This window comes from Apodemus sylvaticus, chromosome 5 (assembly GCF_947179515.1).
Source record: "Apodemus sylvaticus chromosome 5, mApoSyl1.1, whole genome shotgun sequence".
Lineage (NCBI taxonomy): Eukaryota > Metazoa > Chordata > Mammalia > Rodentia > Muridae > Apodemus > Apodemus sylvaticus.
Genome location: NC_067476.1, coordinates 72727331 through 72749756, shown reverse-complemented (window position 1 = coordinate 72749756; position 22426 = coordinate 72727331). Strand labels below are relative to the sequence as shown.

The window sequence follows — 22426 nt, the reverse complement described above, 5'->3', positions numbered from 1 at the left end:
ACTTTCCTATCCCAGTTTCTCAGTCCGCCTGAGGCTTTTAGGTAACCAACTCTTCAGAAGACAAGACACGGCTCTCTGAGGGTGTGAGGATTTATAGGGTTTAACGCATGTTGGCAGCTCTGGGGGGGGGGGCAGGGGAGTTCAAGGAACAGAGGGTCCTAGGAGGGTTTCCATTGCTGTGAGGAGACCACAGCCACTCATCTAAAGGCAAGTGGGCGGCATGTAAGCAGACATGGTGCTGGAGAAGGAGCAGAGAGTTCAACATCTTGACCCAAAGGCAGCCAGGAGGAGACTGGGTGTCACACTGGGTTTAGCTTGAGCATATATCACCTCACAGCTCACTTCCACTGTGACATACCTCCTCCCACAAGGCCACGCCTACACCAAAAAGGCCACACCCTGCGGCCTTGCATTCAAACACAGGAGCCTATGGGGGCCATTCGAACTCAGGCACAGGCGGCTTTGCTCTGAATTGGGGACTTTCAGGAAACAGGTATACTCCTATGATCACCTACTGATTTTTAAAACCTACTACTCTCAAATATACTTCTTTGGTATGATGGTTATTTTGGGGCTGAGGGTACTTTAAAAACAATAAGAAACCTTCTAATCACACACACACACACACACACACACAAAACCAAATTATGATGTTTCTTGTGAGAAAAGTATCCACTCCTCCAACCAGAAAGCTGGCATTCTCTTTGGCTTGCTTGTCTTTTTTTTTTTTTTTTGTCTTCTGGTTTTACTGTTGTTTGCTTGTTTTGAGACAGGGACACATTGTGTAGCTTAAACTGGTCTGGTGTTGCCCAGGCTAGACTCAGACTCAAGCAATTTTTCTGTTTTAGCCTGGGAGGGATGCAAGCATAAGCCACCGTGTCTGATGAAGAAAATAACATTGTAGACAGTGGCGGTTCACACCTTTGATCCCAGCACTTAGGAGGCGGAGACAGGCGGAGCTCTGTGTGTCTGAGACCAACGTGGTCTACGGAATAAGTTCTAGAGTTCCAGGACAGCCAGAGCTTCACAGAGAAACCTGTCTCAAAACACCAAAAGGAAAAACAAGAAAAGGATTGGGGGAGGAAATAACATTAGAAATTAGATGTGATGGCACACACCTCTGAACCTAGTACTCTGGAGGAAGAGGCAGGTGGATCTCTGTGAGTTGGAGGCCAGCCTGGTCTACATACTGAGTTCTAGGCCACTCAGGGCTACATGGTGATATTCTCTCTCAAGCAACAACAAAAAACACACATGAAGCAAGCCAAAACTAAGCCTAAAAATAAAATAGATGAACATTCTGATCATTACAGGCTGACACAACTCCAAAGTGGACCAATACAAATTCAATAATCTTCCTAGTTACTGTCTTACAACATTTTTAGGATTCATTTTTATGTTTATATTTATTTGTTTTGTTTTTTTGAGACATGGTTTCTTTGTGTAGCCTTGGCTGTCCTGGAACTCATTATGTAGAAGAGTATGCTCCACCACAGCTCAGCTATTTGTTTGTTTTGTTTTTCAAAACAGGGTTTCTCCACGGCCTTGGCTATTTATTTACTTATTTAGGTTTTCCAGACAGTGTTTCTCTGTAGCCTTGGCTGTCCTAGAACTAGGCCTGCCTCTGCCTCCTAAGTGCTGGGATTAAAGGCATATTCCACCACTGATTAGCTTTTAAAATTTGTCTACGTATGTGTATACATGTTTTTCTATGTGCTTATGTGCACATATGAGTGCATCTGCCTGCAGAGTCCAGAAAAGGGTGTCTGGGGTGCTGGGAACAGAATTCAGGTCCTCTGGAAAAGCAGCAAGTTCTCTTAACCATTGAAACAAACCATCTCTCTAGCCACTAACCTACAATTCTTAATTCAAACCCATCTCACGACATTCCTTAGCCCACCATGATTGGTGCTAGGTTCAGCTTTTTACTTTCTTCTAGAGCATCGTTTCAATTTAAAATAAAATTAAACTACATAAAAACATGAATTGTACATATTTATGGAGTATCATCTTCATAAGGAATACATTACGTTTGACATGCATACGCATATTGTATTCTTTAAATTGGATTAAACATATCTTCTCAGATATTGTTTATGGTGAAAACATTCAAAATCTTTCTACGTTTAGAAAATATACAGCGAATCCATTATCTACAGTCACCTTGCTGTGCAATAGCACGCCAGGTTTTCCTCACTCTTATCTGACCCCTACAGGATGTCAGTGTAGTCCAGGCTAACTCTTCATGCCTCATTCAGAATCAAATGTGTTGGGTAGCCACACTTGAGTCCTTGCTCTTTTTAAGACATAAACTATCTCCCTATCTCTTTTGGTTGTTGTTGTTCTCCTGAGTGCTGGAACTTGCTCTGTAGACCAGGCTGGCCTCGAACGCCGCCTGGCTCCGCCTCCAGTCTGCAGGGATTAAAGGTTTGCGCTACCTCCGCCAAGTTTAAACAATCTGGTTTCTTCAAGTCCAGAACACAAGCGAAGTCCCAGTTCTTAGGGAGTTAAAAGAAATAAACCCTCCCAGCACGCTTCACACGTTACTCCGGAAGGGGCGGAGCATCAGGGGGCGGGCCGTGCCTATGGCAGTGGGGCAGTTCCGGGGGCGGGGCAGTCCCTACTGTGGCAATCCCGAGGGGGCGGGGCAGTTCCAAGGGGCGGGCCCACCCTGAGGGGACGGGGCGGGGCTAAAAGTAAAGCAACCCTAGGAGCGTTTGGCGCGAAGTTGTCTTAGCTGAGCTACCTGCGACGGCGCTGCCTCGTACGTAGTCCCTTCCTGTTTTCTCCACGGAGGTTTTTCACTCCTTGCTTCGTTATTTTGCCATAGAGCTTGATATCTCTTCACCGAGTACGTCATGGCTCCCAAGAAATGCCCAGAAACCCAGAAGTCCCCCGACGTTGCGGTGCTCCTCAAGAGCAAAAGTCGCAGAAGTCCTCAGGAGCTGGAGCCCGAAGCCAAGAAGCTGTGTGTGCAGGGTCCCGGTACGGCCTGTGCTGCTGCCTTAGCTTTCCGGTGGTTCAGGGTGCTCACGCCAGAGGCCGAAGTTGGGGTGGTGGGTGCTTGTGCCTAGGATTCTGAAGCAGTGCCTGGTCCCCACCGCCTCAGGCTCTGATTTTATTTGGGAGATCTAGGGTTCGAACCCAGCCCTCTGGTACTCTCAGCAAATGCTCTACCACTGAGCTACACTCTTCGGACGAGTTTCATTTGCCAGTTCATTGACACCAGAAAGTTTAACTGTCCCCCACCTCTTCCCCAAGTGACAGTAAGAATCAGATAATCTCCATCACCATAAAAGCCACAGTCCCCGACTTTCCTTGTTCCAGAAGTTTTACACATCTACTGTTTCAAAGTGATCCTCCCTTTCTTAGCCCCTCGGTTGCTGAATTTCCATGTCAGTGTTGTTAAGCTGTATGGCTTTGGGTTTCAGCTCTGCAAGCCTGAAATTCCCTCCCTCCTTTCTTCAGGAAGCTCATTCTCAGTGGTTTACCAGGGCTTGAACCTGGGGCTATAAGGAATGTGGTAGGTTGATAGAGTGGTTTTATTTATGAGAAGAAAGGAAAGTTGTCAAGAGAAAGGACCTATAAAACTGGGTCCACCAGAAGGGCTCGGTAATTCAGGGTTGCTTTATTTTCATTATACTCTGATTTACTTCTCCTCCCTGAAGGCACCTAATCAACTTAGAACATTTATAAATCCTACCGCATTCTTCTGGTTTCCATTTAAGTAATGGTTGTTCATTACATTATTTAGTATTTCTTTAAATACAAAGTCTTGCTGTAGAGCCCAGGCTAGCCTCCAATCCAAGTATGCTGCAGCCCCCTGAGTGCTAGGATTATGCACTGCTATATTGGATAGCTCTTATTTTAATATAAGATTAAACAAACTTCTTTCCCTAAGCAATGACTCCTATGCTCTCCTACAAATTTTGTGATTTTAAGACTGTCCCTCAACTCCTGCTAATTTGTCATCCCACGCATGAAAACTCTTCAGTGTACATAATTCTGTATCTCCTTGGCAAAGCTCTAGGGAACCCTGCAAGGTCATATTTAGTTTCACTTCAGAATGTCTGTTTGGAGGAGTGTTTTGGAAAAGGGTTGTGATTTCTTTCTTGGGTTGAGTGAGACTCAATAGCAGAGAAAGGCTTTTAGGAGATGAGACAAAGCGTTTTCATGGGAAAAACCTTTTATGAGATTGGGGAGAGGAAAATGTCTGTATTCTTCTTTGGCAGTTTCTAGCAGGAAATGTGAGTCGTGCTGCCTTCTGGCAGAGTTGTCCAGCCTGCAGATCCCTCCACAGAGTAGCAGCGTCATCAGGGATCTTTACCAGCATAAGCTGGGCAAAGCCACCTGGCCATCACTACAGCAGGTGAGATGTTTCCTGTCTGACATACTCAAAGGTTTACCCAGCTTTTCAACTATTGCCCTCTCCAACTAGATGATGAATTGGTTCAGAATCATCGGATCACCCTGGGTATGATGACTGGCCACTCAGTCAAAGAGAAAAGGATTTACTCTGTAGACATCCTAGCCACAACATGCATTCTTCCTTTTGCTTTCAGGGTTAGTTCACATACATTGCAGATGTTGATGCACAAGGCCAGGGAAGACTTATAGCCTATCCACAAAGGAGCCAGAGATTGACAGTTTACCCAGGACTTGAGTTTAATTTTTATTTATGTTTTGAGACACGATCTCACTATGTAGCCTTAGCTGACCTGGATCTCTCTGTATGTAGACCTGGCTGACTTCAGCCTCACAGAAATTCATCTGCCTCTACCTCCTGAATACTGGAGTTAAAGGCATGCACCACTGTGCCAGCTCAGGGCATGACTTTTAATTCAGTGAATCCAGATTAATTCTACTTTCTCTGTATTAGGGCCTCCAGAAGTCCTTTTTGCACTCTCTAGCTTCTTACCGGGTATTCCAAAAAGCTGCCCCCTTTGACAGGAGGACTACGTCCTTGGCATGGCACCCGACTCATCCCAGTACCCTCGCTGTGGGCTCCAAAGGGGGAGATATTATGATCTGGAATTTTGGAATAAAGGACAAACCTATCTTCCTTAAAGGGGTAAGTGGTTACATGTGCCAGATGGTTAAGAAATAAAATTGGTTGTGGAGGAATGGAAGGAATGTCGATATCCACTAGCAAAATGGTTGGGAACAAAAGTAACTGGGTGTTTTCAAACTTATAAATGGTAACAAAATTCAAATATGTTTTGAATGCTGGCCTTTAAACCATCAGAAGGTATAGATTAGTCATCCATAGAGTCTAGCGTTCCTCCTCCTCCTCCTCCTCCTCCTCCTCCTTTTCTTATCTTCTTTTTGACATAGAATTTCACTGTGTAGCTTGGCTGGAGTGCACTATGTAGACCAGGCTTGCTTCAGAATCATAGAGACCTGCCTGCCTCCGCCATGCCCTTCTGTATCCCTTCTTTCTTAACCTCATTTTGTCTGTCTGTCCTGTGTTAGTTAGTTTTTCATTCCTGTGGCAGTACCCGAGAGAAATGATTTATAGGAAGAAAGGCAGTTGTAGAGGTTTCGGTCCATGCTGCTTTGCTTCGTGGACATCATGGTAGAAGAGGATGGAAGAGCTGTGCTCACTGCTTATCTCTGGCAGTCAGGAAGCAGAGAATGGATTGCAAGGGTCTGGAGTAAGTGATGGCTGTGTCTCCCAGAGACCTGCTGCCTCTAACCAGGCCCTAGGTTCTATTCACCCATTCATTTTGAAACTCATCATTAAAGCAGCGATGAAGCTATCCCCCTCATGAACCTTTCAATAGTCCCATCATCTGAAGAGCAGACCTTCAATATATGAGTCTTGGATGGGGGAGGGGCAGATTATACACAGACCATAGTATTTCCCATGCTTCAGGTATACCAGCTACTTCTGCTACTGAAACTGTTTCTCTGTGTAGCCCTGGCTGTCCTGGAACTCACTCTGTAGACCAGGCTGGCCTCGAACTCAGAAATCCACCTGCTCTGCCTCCCAAGTGCAGGGATCAAAGGTGTGCACCACCACTGCCCAGCTCTCTTTTCTATAGTTTGCTCATGGCTGCCTTCCACTTACAGTTCAGGTCTCTGCGTAATCGGCCTTTTCTTTTTCTTTCTTTCTTTTTTTTTTTTTTAAGATTTTAGTTACTTTTATTTTTGTATATGAGTGTTTTTCATGCATGTATGTTATATGTACCATATGCATAACTGGCATCTTCAGAGGCCAGGAATGAGCATCAGCTCCTTTGGAACTGGAGTTATAGATGGTTGTGTGCTGCCAAATGAATGCTCAGAACCAAGCCTGGGTCTTTTGCAAGGTTCCCCAAGTAATTTAACAAGTGCTTTTAACAGCTGAGGGCTTGCCGGGCCGGATTTATGAGTTCGAGGCCAGCCTGGTCTGCAGAGTGAGTTCCAGGACAGCCAGGACTCCACAGAGAAACCCTGATTCGAAAAACCAAACAAAAAACAAACAAACAAAAACCAGCTGAGGTCTATCTCTACTTCCTAATCTGTCTTTTAGTATTTATTTATTTATTTATTTATTTATTTATTTATTTTTGAAACAGGGTTTCACTATGTAGCTTTGGGTGGCCTAGAACTATTTAGGCCAAATTTTTCTCCAACTCGTAAAGATTCACCTGCCTCTGCCCCAAGAGTGCTGCTATAAAAGGCATGCCATTGATCTGCTTTGTTAAAGAGGAAGTAGCCCCTGCCCAACCCACTCACTTCCTAAATAATTGCCCTGCTTCACAGTGTTCCCCAAATATTCATCAGTATTTGAAATATTATACTTTCCTGTCCTGCCTGGGAGGGCAGAGATCTTGTCTTTCTGCTTTATCCCTGTACCCTCAGGCCTAGCTCAGCCTTTGGAGTAGAGCAGCTACTTTGTATTCGTTGGATGAGTGAGGGGCTTGAACTACAACTGAACCAAGTGTACTAGAACACTGAAGAAGAGTCCCTGGGAGTTATGGGTGTTGTGAGAGTCCTCATGGATGACTGAAGGATACTATTTAAATAATCAGGAGACAAGAGGAAAGACATGGTGCTGTGAGGTGTCAGGCGAGATTTGAAGATCTGGTGTAGAGTTTAGGCACTAGGCAAGCCTTTTACCACAGAACTGCACCTTGATGCCCTCATTTAAGTTTCTGTTTTTATTTTGTATTTGTTTAGTTTGATTTTTTTGGATAGGGTCTCAGTGTGTAGCTCTAATTGGCCTGGAACTTTTTCTATTTAGATCAGGCTAGCTTTGAGCTTACATAGAGCCTCTGCCTCATGAGTACTGGAATTAAAGGTATGTGCCACAATGTCTAACCGTTTGCTTTTCTGGAAAGGGGGTCCATTTTAGCCCAGACTGTCCTTGAACTGCTATGTAGGTAAGGATGACTTTGACTTCCAGATGATTCTGCTATTTCAATTTCTCACATGTGGAATTATAGATGTGTACCACCACGCCCAATAGTCCCTTTAGGAATGGTCTAAAATGTTAAGGTTTATGTTCAGTTGCTGAGGTGTTGGCTGTTTAGAAAATTTACCTTATCTCGTTGGTAGCTGACATTGGAGAGTTGTCCTATAAAAAGTGACTTTCTAGTTTTAGAATTTAAGTTAAAATTTCAATAGACCTCAAGAAGCCAAACAGGCTTTGGGGGAAAGATATATCATTAATAGTAAAGAGACAATTTTCATGCAAAAATGTCTTAAATTTTTTGGATATAATTTTTTTCAAATAAAGCCTGAAAGTATATGTATGGTCTCTATGAACTGTTGTTTTATTTGGTTTTAATTTTCTTATTTTTAAGACAGGGTCTTACTACATGACCCTTGAATGTTTGGAGCTCACAGAGATCCACCTGCCTCTGTCTCCCAAGTGGTGGAATTAAAGGGATGTGTTACATGTCCAGTTACTATCACTTGAGATCAGATCTTCTAGTAATCCCTTGAATTCCCTATGTAACCTATTCCTGATTTTCAAAAGTTCCAAAATGGGGGCTGGTGGGATGGCTCAGAAGTTAAGAGCACTGACTGCTCTTGCAGAGGTCCTGAGTTCAATTCCCAGCAACCACATGGTGGCTCTCAACCATCTGTAATGGGATCTAATGCCCTCTTCTGGCATGCAGACAGCATTCATATATTTAAAAAAAAGTTACAAAAATTTTTGAATTTTTTCAAAATAAAATAAAATAAAATAATTTCAAAAATAATTTTAAAAATGAATATAATATCAAGTACCATTTTAAAAATTATTTTTGTTTTAAAATACATATAAAATACCACATTAACCACTTTATGGTTGGCAGGTGGATTTATGAGTCCTATTATGTTGCCCTGGCTGGCCCAAAACTTCCAGGTTGGAGGAATTCCTAAATAGCTGAGACTTGGACCAGCTCATTGTATCTAGCCTAATACTGGCATGAGGTAACCAGGCTTCAGTGATTTTAAATGGTGTGGCTAAATAAAATAAAGCACACATCTGAGCTTGCTTATGCTTTAGCTTGCCGGTTCTTCCGCTATAGTTTAGAGTTGAAAGAGGTGAGGCTGTATCCCAGATGAGGCCTCTTTAAACGGGAGGCTTTGGGGAAGCAGCATATCTGAAAGGCCAGGTTAGACAGGTGTGGGAGACCAGGGGTCTGGGTCTGAGATTGGTGTCAAGAAAACAAAACCCAGATGAAATTTAGAAGAAAGACAACCAAATGAGTGCACAGGACAGGGCTGCATAGATTTCTGCCCCGCCCCCCCCAGCAGATAACATAACGGGTGACTTCCAGGAGAGCATGTTTAAATTTAAGCCAGAACAAAGAATTCCAGCAAGAGATTTTTATTTCCCCAGGAATCTAGGACACAGGAATAAAGAAATGTGGTTATGCCTGGAGGTGGTAAATAGTCTGAAATATTCTAGGGAACAGCATAATGATGAAAAGGAGAAAGACAGCTGCTTTGAGTTTGTGCCAGACTGAGCCTGCTTTTGTTTCTGCACACTCAACTCCCCAAGTTTTTGTAGAAGAGGGTGCTAAAGGGTTCCACATTGCTAAGCTATTCTGTCCCTGAGCCACACCGTCGCCCTATACCACCTCTTCTTATACATGTTATACACGTATGTTATATATGCTACACATGTATATTATCTTACATGCATAGAATTGACATTTTCTAACATTACCATGGAGACTTGTTTGAGCATTTGAATTTTGTGTTTCACAGGGAGCTAGCTTGGGCAGAGAGAAGGTATGCTGGTGTAGAGGACTTTGTTTACCCCCAGATGTTGCTAGGAAGTTGACTTGAGAACAGTTACAGGGGAACAGCAGGGCCATGTCTTGTAATTTTTATCATCTGATCTTGGCTTTGCTCTTGACATCTTTCAAACCCTTGGTGAGGTACTTCACATTACATTTTCAAAGTGAAAAGATGTTTAATGAATTTTTGTAAAATTTAAGTTTATTATAAAATTCAAGTTGTCGGGCAGTGGTGGTGCACACCTTTAATCCCAGCACTTGAGAGGCAGAGGCAGGTGGATTTATGAGTTCGAGGCCAGCCTGCTCTACAGAGTGAGTTCCAGGACAGTCAGGGGTAGACAGAGAAACCCTGTCTTGAAAAAAAACAACAACCCTTAAATAAATAAATAAATAAATAAGTAAATAAATAAATAAATAGGATTCAAGTAATAGAAGTTTAAAGATTTAAGTTAATATCCAAACAATCCATTTTGAACATTTGTTATAAACAAACAAATGAAAAGTTCAAGATCATCCTTACACAGTGAGTTTAAAGCTAATCTGGGGACTAGTGTATATGACATACATATTTGATATAAGTTAACCACAACATTCTATGATAGAATATTTGTGTAGCAATAATGAAGAGATTAATGTATGTGTGCAACAGTATATACATCCAGAGAAATGTTCAAAATGGATTGTTTTGGATATTAACTTAAATCTTTAAACTTCTATTACTTGAATTTTATTTATTTATTCATTCATTCATTTATTTATTTATTTATTTGAGACAGGGTTTCTCTGTGTAGCCCTGGCTGCCCTGGAACTCCGTCTGTAAACCGGGCTGGCCTTGAACTCACAGGAGATCCACCTGCCTTTGTCTCTTCAGTACTGTGATTAAAGGCATGCGCCACCACTGCCTGGCTGATCTTGAACTTTTGATCCACCTGCCTCACCTGGGATTACAAGAATGTGCCATCATGCTTGAGTCTGTAATTCTCTTTTCTTTTTTTCTTTGTTGTTGTTGTTGTTGTTGTCGTTGTCGTCATCACCTCTTGTTTTAGTGTCAGTGTAATGCTGGCCTTTTTTGAATGAGTTGGACAGTACTCTGCTAGAGTTTGTAGATTTGGTATTTCCACTTTTAATTCTGCATGTGTATGTGTGTGTGTGTGTGTGTGTGTGTGTATGTGCCGCATCTGAACTGGACACATATGTGCATATGGATGCTCATATTCAAGTGTGTGTAGAGGCTAGAAGGTCGATGTTAGTCACTCCCCACTTTCATTTCTGAGGCAGAGTCTCACTGAACCAGGAGCTCATCAATTAGGTTGGGGTGGCTGGCAACAAGTTCTAGAGATCCACCGCTTGCTGTCTCCCCAGCGCACAGCACAGATATGCAGCACCACCGTGGCAAAGCCTTTTACATGGATACTCAAAGGAATCAGAACTTTGGTCTTCATACATGCACAACAAGCAATTTACTAATCGAGCCCCTCCTTAGCCTTCCTTAATTCTTTTATAGAATTTATTAGCAAAGCCATTTGTTCCTGGAAAGTTTTTTTTTTCCTTCATTTAATTTCAATATTAGTATTTTGGGGTTTTCCTTTTGTCAATGTATTTTGTTTCTTTGTTTGTTGAGATGGTTCTCTGTGTAACCTTGGGTGTCCTGGAACTCATTTTGTAAAATCAGGCTGGCCTCAAACTCTAGGCGATCACCTGCCTCTGCCTTCCGAGTGCTGGGATTAAAGGTGTGCAGCACCATGCCGGCACTTTCTCATTTTAAAAAACTATTTATTTTTACTTTTAATTATGTCTAATTTTGAATGTCTGTGTGAGGGAATCGGATTCCCTAAGGCTGGAGGTAGGCTGTTCTGAGCCAACTAATGTCCATGCTGAGAACTGAACTCAGGTCCTCTGCAGAACACTCTGTTCTACTTCCTTCCTTCCTGCCTTCCTTCCTGCCTTGCTTCCTGCCTTCCTTCCTGTGTTCCTCCCTCCCTCCTTGTTTGTTCTTCCCACCTTAAATTACACTTGGGTGGGAGTATGACCAGGTACCATGGGATGCATGTGAAGGTTAAAAGACAACTTTCAAGAGTTGGTTCTCTCCTGCAACGTGGGCTCTAGGTTAAGCTTGGCAGCAGTTGACTTTATCCACTGGGCCATCTCACCAGCTCCATTTCTTTGCTTTTTATAATTTCTGTAACTGACATATGGTAAACTGCAATATTTGATTTGATGACTTCTGATATATATCAACTATATATACAACTATCAACCCATTACCACAATAAAAATAGTGTCTATATCATTCCTATTCATTTCTGATGCTCTTTAATAATCCATTCTTTTCTATTCTTGTTCCTGTCCTTGGGAACTACTGTTCTGCTTTCTATCCCTAAAGAATAATTTACATTTTCTTGGAATTTTTTTTTCAAGACAGTCTCTCTGTGTATCTCTGGCTGTCCTAGAGCTAGCTGTCTGTAGACCAGGCTGGCCTCCAACTCAGATCTACTTGCCTTTGCCTCTCAATTGCTGGGATTAAAAGCATGTGCCACCACTGCCCAGTGAAATAATTTTTTCCTTTAGTAAATACTTAGGACTGGAATGGCTGGGATTTAGGGTAGAAATTATTTTGTGTGGATTTAGGCAGAAATCTTAAACAAGTGTCACTGTATTGTTCAAGCTGGTCTTGAACCAACAGTCCTGAGGCCAGCTATAGTGTTACAGGTGTGTAAAGGCGTTTTGAGGGATTGAACCCTGGGCCTCGTGCATGCTAAGCATGTACTCTAAGTTTCAACCCTAGGCCCCATTTTTAACAATGTAAAGTACATTGTTTTAGATTTATCTGTTTTATTTTTATGCTTATGAATGTTTTGTTTACATGTATGTATGTGTACCACATGCAGCCTGGTATCAGGAGGTCAAAAGAAGAGGTTGGACTCCCTGGAACTAGAATCGCAGATGGTTATGTGGGTGCTGGCAATCAAATATGGGTCCTGTGCAAGAACAACAATTGCACTTAGCTGCTGAGCCATCTGTCTAGCCTAACTCACCACTCTTCTTTGAGTTAGGGTCTCTATGTAGCCCTGGCTATCCCAGAACTGCCTGTGTAGACAGTTCCAAGCTGACTTGGAACTCACAGAGATCCCCTGCCTCTGCCTCCTGGGTGCTAGATTCATCACTATACCTAGCTTCAAAGATTTTCTAAAATGTAGAAAATATTTATATTTGTCTATCTATTGTTACTTCATTCTTTTGTATGCTCTAGATTTCCTCATAAAAACATCTTCCTCTGTCTGAAAAAATTCTTACTAATTTTTTATAATATAGATTAGTTGGTGATGAAATCTTTCCATTTCTAGTTGCTTAAAAGAGAATTTTGCTATATTTTTAAGTAAAGTGTTTTTATTAGATATAGAATTCTAGGCCTATAATTCTTAGGAAATGAATTAAAAATTTTTTACATTTATTTATTGTTTGTGAGAAAGAGTACTTGAATATATGGGAACCAGAGGACAGCTTGTGGGGGTTGGTTCTCTTCTCCACCACATGGGTTCTGGGGATTAAACTCAGGTTGTCAGTTTGGCAGCAAGAGTTTTTAACCTACGGAGCTGTCTCACCAACCCTAACATTACATTTTAGTTTACAAATAAAAATTGATATATTTATGTTGCACAATGTGTTGTTGGTTCTTTTTTTTTTTTTGGTACTTTAAAGATGCCTTTAAAAAAATTTATTATTTTATTTTTAAATTGTGTGTGTGTGTGTGTATATATATATATATAAGTGCAGGTGCTCTCAGAGTTCAGAAGAAGGGATCAGATCACTTGGAATGAGAGTTAAAGGAGGTTATGAGTTGGCCAAGGTGGTTCTGGGATCCAGATTCAGGCCCTCTTCAAGAGTATTTAACTGCTAAGCCCCTTAGAAAGATGCTTTTTAGTGAGAGGTTTGCTACCATCCTTATAAAATATCTACATATGAATTTTTTTCTGGTTCCCCATAAAAAAATTCTCATGTAATCTATGCATAATGGTATACTTATGTAGTCGAAGCACTTAAGGCCAGGCCAACCTGGCTACATGATACTCTGCCTCGAAATAAATAAATAGATAGATAGATAGATAGATAGATAGATAGATAGATAGATAGATAAATGTATGTCAGGCAGTGGTGACATGACACCCTACCTATAAATAAATAAATAAATAAATAAATAAATAAATAAATAAATAAATAAATGTCATGCAGTGGTGACATGACACCCTGCCTATAAATAAATAAATAAAGAAAGAAAGAAAGAAAGAAAGAAAGAAAGAAAGAAAGAAAGAAAGAAAGAAAGGTCAGGCAGTGATGGTACAAACTGCTAATCCCAGCACTTGGGAGGCACAGGTAGGAGTTAGAGGCCAGCCTGATCTACAGAATAAGTTCCGATACAGAGAAACTACACAGAGAAACTTTGTTTTGAAAAGCCAAAAATAAATAAATAAATACAACTAAAGAAAAAGATTATGATGTTCTGCTTAATTTTCCAAGTTCATCTGCTTGCTGTCATTGAGCTTCAACCAATGGTTGTATAGTTGTCAACAAATTCGGCGATTTTCAGGCCACTTTTTCCCTAGTAGTTTCATCCTCTTTGTCTCCTTCTCTCTTGACCTCCCTTTTCCACTCCCCTCTTTCCCTGGGATTAAAGGTGTTTACCATCATGCCTGGCCTTTTTTTTTTTTTTTATACAATATATTTTTGTAAGCCAGTCAGTGGTGGCACACACCTTTAATCCCAGTATTGGGAGGCAGAGGCAGGTGGACCTCTGGTTTTGAGGCCAGTTTGGTCTGCATACATAGTGAGTTCCAGGACAGCCCGGGCTAAACAAAGAAGCCCTGTCTCAAAAAACAAACAAGCAAGTAAGTAAGTAAACAAAAAAATGTTTTTCATGTTTACTCTTCTCTCAATTTCTCCCTGATTCTCCCCGCCTTCCTACCACCCAACTTTCTGTTATTTCTCTCATTAAAAACAAAAACAAAACAAGAAAAACATATGCACATACACACACACAAAACCCCACGCAAAAAAAAAAAAAGGAAAAATAAGCAAAAGACAAGTAAGATAAAAATATGCCCAAACAGCCAGCCATAGTGGTCATGCTTTTAATCCCAGCACTTAAGAGGCAAAGACAGGTAGAACTCTGTAAATTCAAGACTAGTCTGGTCTACATAGTGAGTTTCAGGACAGCCAGAGCTATATATTAAGATCCTGTTTCAGAGAAAAATAAAGATAAAAAAGCCAAACAAAGAAAAATAACACAAAAAGTCTATAAATATATCACTGAGTAATTTTGTGTTGGCTAACTACTCCTGGGCATGGGACCTGCCCTGAAGTGTGGTTAATATATCCAGTAGATACCCTGTATATTAAGAATGGTTTCAAGTTGGGTATAGTGTTACTTCACAGTCTGTAATATCAGCACTCAGAGAGCAAAGACATGACAGAAAGATGTGGACTGAATAGTGAAAACCAGCCTCAACAAAACAAAACCCAAATCTTGTCATTGGATGTTGAGACTACAGATCATTTTAAAAATTTTCTCCAACTGATTTGTGGCATTTAGCATAATTTCCTCACATATATTTACACAGTAATACTCAAAGTCTGGAAGAAGACCATGGGAAAATCTCCAGTGTTATCTATCTGCCTCTTCAACGTCTCATGTTGACAGTCTCTGCCCATCTTCCTGAGACACGGTGGCTATTGTTCTTCCTCCCTAGCCTGGATATATTCTCCAAGCAATAAGCTTGCACAGTTGCAGGCCAACCTCGTTACTTTTCCATCCTTTCTTGTCTGTCTATTGCACATTGTAATTGCCTATTGTAAATGTGTTTCATATATTTTGTTCATTTTTCTAGTTGTTTAAAACATGAGGTATGTTTGATTTCTGATACTATCATGGCTAGAAGCAGAAATCTACATTTATTAATTGCCATAATTTATCTGAAGATTTAGATGATTTTCCTACCCATTGGCTAGTGAGCTGGCTCAAGGGGTGATGAGGACAGAATTTGAATCTCCAGTAGGTGGCATGGTAGCCCACCTGTAATCTCATCATGGGAGACACATGCTTGCTTAGCTTTGCCTTACATTTCCTGCTGTGCCATCATAATGTGCCACTGTGTCTTTATGAGACAGAGTCTTTTAGTGGCCTGGAGCTCACCAGTTAGGGTAGGCCTGTCAGTAAACTCCAAGAATCCCTTGTCTGACTCCCTAGTGCTACTTTACAAGTAAGCATCACCATCCCAGCATTCTATGAAGGTGCCAGGTGTTGAACTCGTACTTTACTGGCAGAGCTCTCTCTCCTTTTTTATTGATAAGGTTCATGTAGTTCAGGCTGGCTTTACTTATGAAAGACCTTATCCCTTAGCCTCTCAAGTGCTGGGATTACAGGGTGCACAACCACACCTGGCAAAACTCTACTTAAAACATTTTTCCCTCCTTTGGGCTGGAGAGATGGCTCAAAGGTTAAGAGCACCTATTGCTTCTGCAGAAGATCTGGTTTCTGTTCCCAGCTCCTACGTGGTGGCTCAAAAACATCCACAGTTTGTTTCAGGGGAGTCAAAACTCTTTTCTGACTTCCAGGAGCATGAGGCATACATGTGGTACACATGCATAGATGCAGACAAAACACTCATAAAATAAATCCAAAAAGTTGTTTGTTTTTTTCTTGTGGGCCTGGGGAGATGGCTCAGCAGTTAAGACCACTGGCTACTCTTACAGAGGACCTGGCGTCAATTCTCAGCACTCACATGTGGACTTGCTCTTCTTTTCTGGTATTCACTGGTATTAGTCACACATGTGGTACACAGGCATTCATGCAGGACAAACACCTATACACATAATAACAAATTTGAAAACTCTGCAGATCAAGATTTAACTTTTTCCTATATAATTTTATTAACTAAATATGATACAAGTTTAATGTCTTTATCATTCTAGTACTATTTACTCCCACTCTCTCTTTGACATAGACTTCTACTATGATGGTAAATATGTGGCTATTCCATATATCCTTGTCTTTTTTTTTTTTTTTTTTTAATGCTCATTTAAGAAATTCTCGCTAGCCCAGAATGGTATTAAGCATGCAGTCCTGCCTCAGTTTCTGAGTGCCCCCATGCTTGGCCTCTTCTTTGACAAGGCTAAACTATGTTGTATTACATACTCTACACTCCCCAGTTTTTTCTTTTTGAAATTGTATTCCGTTTTAAGTATGAATATGTGTGTGTGGCTTGCAGTATACACAGAGGCCAGGAGAGGATGTCAAATCTCCTGGAGCTGGAATTAAAGACAGTTGTGAGCTATCATGTGGGTGCTGGAAATTGAACTCCAGCACCAAACCCACATTTTCCTATAGATGGGCAGTTGAATTGATTCTACCACTGGACTATTGTAATAGATGTAATTATTGTAAATGATGTTGTAATGAAGACCGGTGTGTCCATAGCTCTTTGAGATAGCCTGCATTCCATTCTTTGGGATGTATAGCCAACAGTGGGATTACTGGATCAAATGCTAATGCTACTTTTTGAGGAACCTCTATACTGTTCTCAATAGTGCCTATACTATCTTGCATTGCATTGCCATCTAGAATACACAAGATGGCCGGCCAGTGGTGGCTCACTCCTTTAATCCCAGCACTTGGGAGGCAGAGGCAGGCAGATTTCTGAGTTTGAGGCCAGCCTGGTCTACAAAGTGAGTTCCAGGACAGCCAAGGCTACACAGAGAAACCCTGTCTCAAAAAACAAAACAAAACAAGAATGTACAAGATGGGGTAGGGGAAACCATAATCAGAATTTACTCTATTTTTTAAAATCTATTTTCAATACAAAATAAAATAATTTTTTAAAAGAATGCATAAGAATTCCAGTTCCTCTAAATTCACCAACATTACTTTCTGTCCTTTGTAAGATATTGTAGTTTTCTTTTGTTTCTCTAAATAATGATGAGTGCCTTTTCATATATTTGTTGGACAGCTCTATGTCTTTTAGTGGATATTTGGAGTTTTGTTTGTTGTTTAGTTTAGTTATGGTTTTGAGTTACTACCACTATTAACCTCTTCTCAAATTTATGACTTCCAAGTATTTTCTTCCATTCTATAGGTTGCTTTTTCATTCTTGTTTCCTTTGATGCTTAATTAAATTTTGTTTTATTGTTGTTTTTTTTTAAACCAAGTTCTAACTTTTAGAAATAAGGCCCAAGGTAGCCTTGAACTCCTGCCTAGTGTTGGGATTACAGGCACAAGCCACCATGCCAGGCTCAATTATCTTTTAATATTTAAACCAACATTGCTTTCTGGAATAAATCTATCCTAATCATAATGTACTTGACCTTTTGGAATAATCACTGGACTTAGTTTGATAATATTCTTCAGAATTTTCCTTTTTTGTGTTCTTGTATAAAATTTCCCAGTAATTCTTCTAAATTCTTTGACAGATGTACACATCAAGATTACACTTAGCTGGGCAGTGGTGGCACACACATTTAATCCCAACACTTGAGAGGCAGAGGCAGGCGTATTTCTGAGTTCGAGGCTAGCCTGGTCTACAGAGTGAGGTCCAGGACAGCCAGGGTCACACAGAGAAACCCTGTCTTGAAAAAAAAAAAAAAGATTATACTTATCTTGAATTTAGAAATTATTCACTCTTTTTAGCCAGTGGATTGTTCAAGACTAACATCCATACTTTGTCCCCTCCTCTTTCCTAACCTTTCTGAATAGTTCAGCCCAAAAATCATTAAGTAGGGGCAAAGAGACATTTACACAGTAGGGAGGCCACAGTGGCCTCAGACCATTTTCTGGATCCCATTAAGTTGAAATGGGTGTCAGTGATCAGAATGGTAGCTTAGCAATACAGTCAGGACCTAAACAGGATAAGGCCAGCCATTCAGCAGGTAGGAGGGGGGATGGGGGCAGTGAAACCTGATCAACTAGTGGCAACTGTAGATTGTCTTACTAGCAGCAAAGGTTTAAGAGACAATGGACACTGGTTAGCACGTTTTTACAGCTGGGAATGGTGGCACACACCTTCAATCCTGCTCTGAGGAGGCAGCATAGGTATGCAGATATCTGAGTTCCAGACTCTCCAGGGCTACATCAAGAGACCCTATCTAAAACCAGAACAAAACCAGAACATGCCAGTATGTTAAGTCAGTTAAGTGCTTGTTATATTGATAACCTTGTTCAAACTGAGAGGCTGGTGCAGCCATATAAGAAATGGAAAAGAGCTGGGCAGTGGTGGAGCACGCCTGTAGTCCCAGCACTCTGGGAGGCAGAAGCAGGCGGATTTCTGAGTTCGAGGCCAGCCTGGTCTACAGAGTGAGTTCTAGGACAGCCAGGGCTATACAGAGAAACCCTGTCTCGGAAAAAAAAAAAAATCCAACCCCCCCCCAAAAAAAAAGAAGTGGAAAAGATGCCTGAAGATGCCAAGTTCCTAAGACAGAGCTTGGTATAGGTTGCTCTCTCTCTCTCTCTCTCTCTCTCTCTCTCTCTCTCTCTCTCTCTCTCTCTCTCTCTCTCCCCCCCCCCTCCTTTCCTCCCCTCCCCTCTCCTCTCCCACCCCTTTTCAAAACAGGGTTTCTCTGTGTAACAGCTCTGGCTCACCTGGAACCAGCTTTGTAGAACAGGCTGGCCTCAAAACAAACAGAGATCCACCTGCCTACTCAATGCTGGGATTAAAGCATTATCATTGTACCATATCGTGTACCATTGCCGCCTGGCTTCAGCTCTTACTGTATTTGTTACTTTATTTGAAACAGCCTATTAGCCCTGGAACTATATATAGTAGACCAAGTAGGCCATGGACTCAAAGATCTGTCTGTCTCTGCCTCTCAACTGCTGGCTTTAAAGGTGGGTGCTCTATACCTAGCTTGGCTTGTTTTTTTGTTTTTAATATATTTTATTTGTTTGTTTGTGTGTGTTGTTATTGTTGTTGTTGTTAGTAGTGGTGTGTGTGTGTGTGTGTGTGTGTGTGTGTGTGTGTGTGTATGCCATGTGTACAGGAGGCAGGAAGAGGGCATTTTATGCCCTGGAGCTATAGTTATATGCAATTTGAGCCATCTTATGTAGATGCTAGGAACTGAACTCCAAAACAGCAGTAGATGCTCTTAACCACCAAGCCATCTCTCTAGCCTCTTAATAATGTTAAGCCATAGGTGTTACTCTTCTCCCTTTCTAATTTGTGTGTGGGGGGGTGTAGTTGGGGGTCAAATCCAGGGCTTTGTGCATACTAGGCAAGTGCTCTAACACTCCCTATACCTCCAGGCTCTTCACAGTTGTGTGTCATCACTGCTTAAAATGTCTGCAAGGATAGGAAAGGACACAGATGGTTTCCTGCCCACCAAACCCTGCTTTTTCTGAGCTGAAGCTCTTCTAATAAGAGCACGCTGTGGTTTCCAAGGGTTGAACATAAGAATGTAAGCCAGGAAATGTAATAAAGTAGGACAGCATGAGGGAATTTTTATGGAGTCAATAATGATTGTATCTTAATTTTGGGGGTGGCTCGGCTATTCAAATGTTTGTGTGTGTTGAAATTCAAAGAATGGTGTACCAGAATCAGTCATATTTATAACTCTTAATCGAAAATATAAAAGTCAAAATAAAGCCTTAAAACATAGACATTGTAATGTCAGATAGCTAAGCTGGCCTTGGTGTTGCTGCCTAAGTGCTGTTTGTGTGCCCTGACCTGATCCCACACTTCTGGCCCATCATTACTCACTGGCTTTTTCCTTCCTCATGTTAGATTGGAGCTGGAGGAAGCATCACTGGGCTGAAGTTTAACCATCTCAATACCAACCAGTTTTTTGCCTCCTCAATGGAGGGAACAACCAGGCTGCAGGATTTTAAAGGCAACATTCTCAGAGTTTATACCAGCTCAAACTCTTGCAAGTGAGTAGTTTAACTAGTGAGGGGAATGGCTTCTAAGCTCTAGATGCAGCTTTACTGAGAACATACCCAGTTCTGTTTCTTTCTCTTTAGCCCGGCACAGGGAAGACAGCAATCTTAGCCACTTTGCACCATTCTTTTTCTTCCTTAGATTCTGGCTGCTCTAACTTTGATCCAAATGGTCTGGACCCTTAGCTTTTGTCTTTGGTGGAAGGGCTTAATTACTTCTGTAAGTTAGATCCGTATTAAATTAGACCTTTACTTTCACAGGATAAATCAACATGATATTTTCTTAGAAAGGTATTTACAGAGTAGAGCAGGAATCAGGAACTGAAGTTTAGCCACATGTGGTGGCATTTACCTTTAATGGCAGCATTTGGAAGGCAGAGGCTGGGGAATCACTATGAGTTCTAAGTTAGCCTGGTCCATCTAGGACTACATAGTGAGGACCTATCTTTAAAAAAGAAAGGAAAAAGAGAGGAGCCAGGAAAGAAAAGAAAAAAAAAAGTGCAACTGTATTGCCCTCCATTTTCTGGGATGTAATGGACTTACTGTTTCCTTGGTGGAAGTGTTAACGGGTAGAAGAATCCTCTCCTAAGAACAAGTGGCTGGAGAAATTACACATGCAAGCCACTTGGATGTTTGGCCAGACACAGGGCTCTGCTAAGGAATGATGCGAGAGAGGGTGCAGTGAGTCCGAGCAACTTGGCTCTCCTGGGCTGTCCCATACAGGGCTGAGAACAGCACCATCAGGAGAGCGTCCAATCAGGACCAGGAAATACCTGCTTCTCCAGTCTCTTTGTTCTCACATAGTTTTTGAGAGTAAAAAGTTTCTGGTAGCCTTTGATTTTTTTTTTCCCTAAATGCTCAGAAGGGGACAGATGTTCACTTCTAGCCAGCTTTGAGGGGCTGCACTGAACAGTTCCTGTTTGGTTTGTCCTCTCCTTTGGTGCAAAGACTGAGGAGCGAGAATGTGGGAATAGTAATTAATGCTCTTGAGAACCTGGGCTGTAGGGAGCAAGCTAGTCTTTGAGTTTGTTTTGTGGCTCTCAAGTTCCAGGGACTAGCTGAGGATTCTGGGCCCAGCAATAACTGTACAAATTTCTGAGTTCTGTCAACTCTTTCTGCACTCTTTCACACCCTTTTTCTGCAAGATAAACAAGGCTGAGTACCCCCCACTGGAAATTTATACTAAGACTCATTGATTCAACAAATATTTGATACTGAGGTGCCACAGTGACTGAACAGACTATCTCAGTCTCAAGGAGTCTGACAGCACACTCTCTCCCTCTAGGGTCTGGTTTTGCAGCCTTGATGTTTCTGCCAAGAGCAGAGTGCTGGTTACAGGAGACAACATGGGACACGTGATCCTGATGAGCACAGATGGCAAGAAGGTGGGTACTATGTGGCCCACTCCCCATCCCCTCACCCCTCTTTGGTTCTGTATCTCTAACTGAACCAAACTTTTCTCTGCAGCTTTGGAACCTCAGAATGCACAAAAAGAAAGTAGCCCATGTGGCCTTAAATCCCTGCTGTGATTGGCTTCTGGCCACTGCCTCCATAGATCAAACTGTGAAGATTTGGGACCTGCGCCAAATTAAAGAGAAAGACAGCTTCCTCTACTCACTGCCTCACAGGCATCCTGTCAATGCAGGTGTGACATCCCAAACCCCATCTTTCTTATGGACCCTGTCTTTCTCATCACTAGCCAACAGGTCAATAATGTCTAGGACCTTTTCTGGCTCTGACTGCTTTGGCTGTGGAGTTGCTATGGCAGTTTTGTTCATGGTGCAGATTGACCTCTCCTACCCTTACCTAGAAAGGAATGGTACTCTGGAAGGTCAGGATACCAGGGGCTGAACCTTCCTTCAGCTTAAGGGCTTTTCACTTTGTCAGCTTGTTTTAGCCCAGATGGAGCTCGGCTCCTGACTACTGACCAGAACAGTGAGATTCGGGTTTACTCTGCCTCCCAGTGGGACAGCCCCCTGAGTCTGATCTCCCACCCTCACCGCCATTTTCAGCACCTCACACCCATCAAGGTGAGTGACAAGAGAAAGGGATATGTCATTATGGGAAGGGTCACATACACAGCCTACATTCTCAGAATAACACTTCTCACTGACACAAAAAAAGCCCCTTAATCCTTTTGCTTTATCTGTTCCTTTTATCCCATTTCTGTAAAGAAAGAATTCGAGAGTTCTGTCTTTTAGAGGTAGGGTCTTATTACTATGTATCCTTGACTAGCCTAGAACTTGCTACATAGACAAAACTAGTCTTGACCTAGTAGAGATCATCTGCT

General features: G+C 41.7%; 1 protein-coding gene across 2 annotated transcripts in view; it reads left to right on the top strand.

Annotated features, from left to right (window-relative positions):
• The first annotated feature begins 426 nt into the window (after positions 1–426).
• Positions 427–22426, top strand: part of Ddb2 (damage specific DNA binding protein 2) — a 25701-nt gene continuing 3701 nt past the window's right edge. The window contains exons 1-8 of one of the 2 annotated variants that reach the window (XM_052182947.1): positions 427–493; positions 2831–2985; positions 4233–4369; positions 4880–5071; positions 19985–20130; positions 21422–21521; positions 21604–21781; positions 22024–22166. In XM_052182947.1, the coding sequence (XP_052038907.1) occupies positions 2859–2985; positions 4233–4369; positions 4880–5071; positions 19985–20130; positions 21422–21521; positions 21604–21781; positions 22024–22166 (1023 nt within the window). In that variant the 5' untranslated portion in view covers positions 427–493; positions 2831–2858. Of the gene's footprint in view, positions 494–2719; positions 2986–4232; positions 4370–4879; positions 5072–19984; positions 20131–21421; positions 21522–21603; positions 21782–22023; positions 22167–22426 lie in introns of those variants that run through there. The other variant, XM_052182946.1, reaches the window with a different exon arrangement.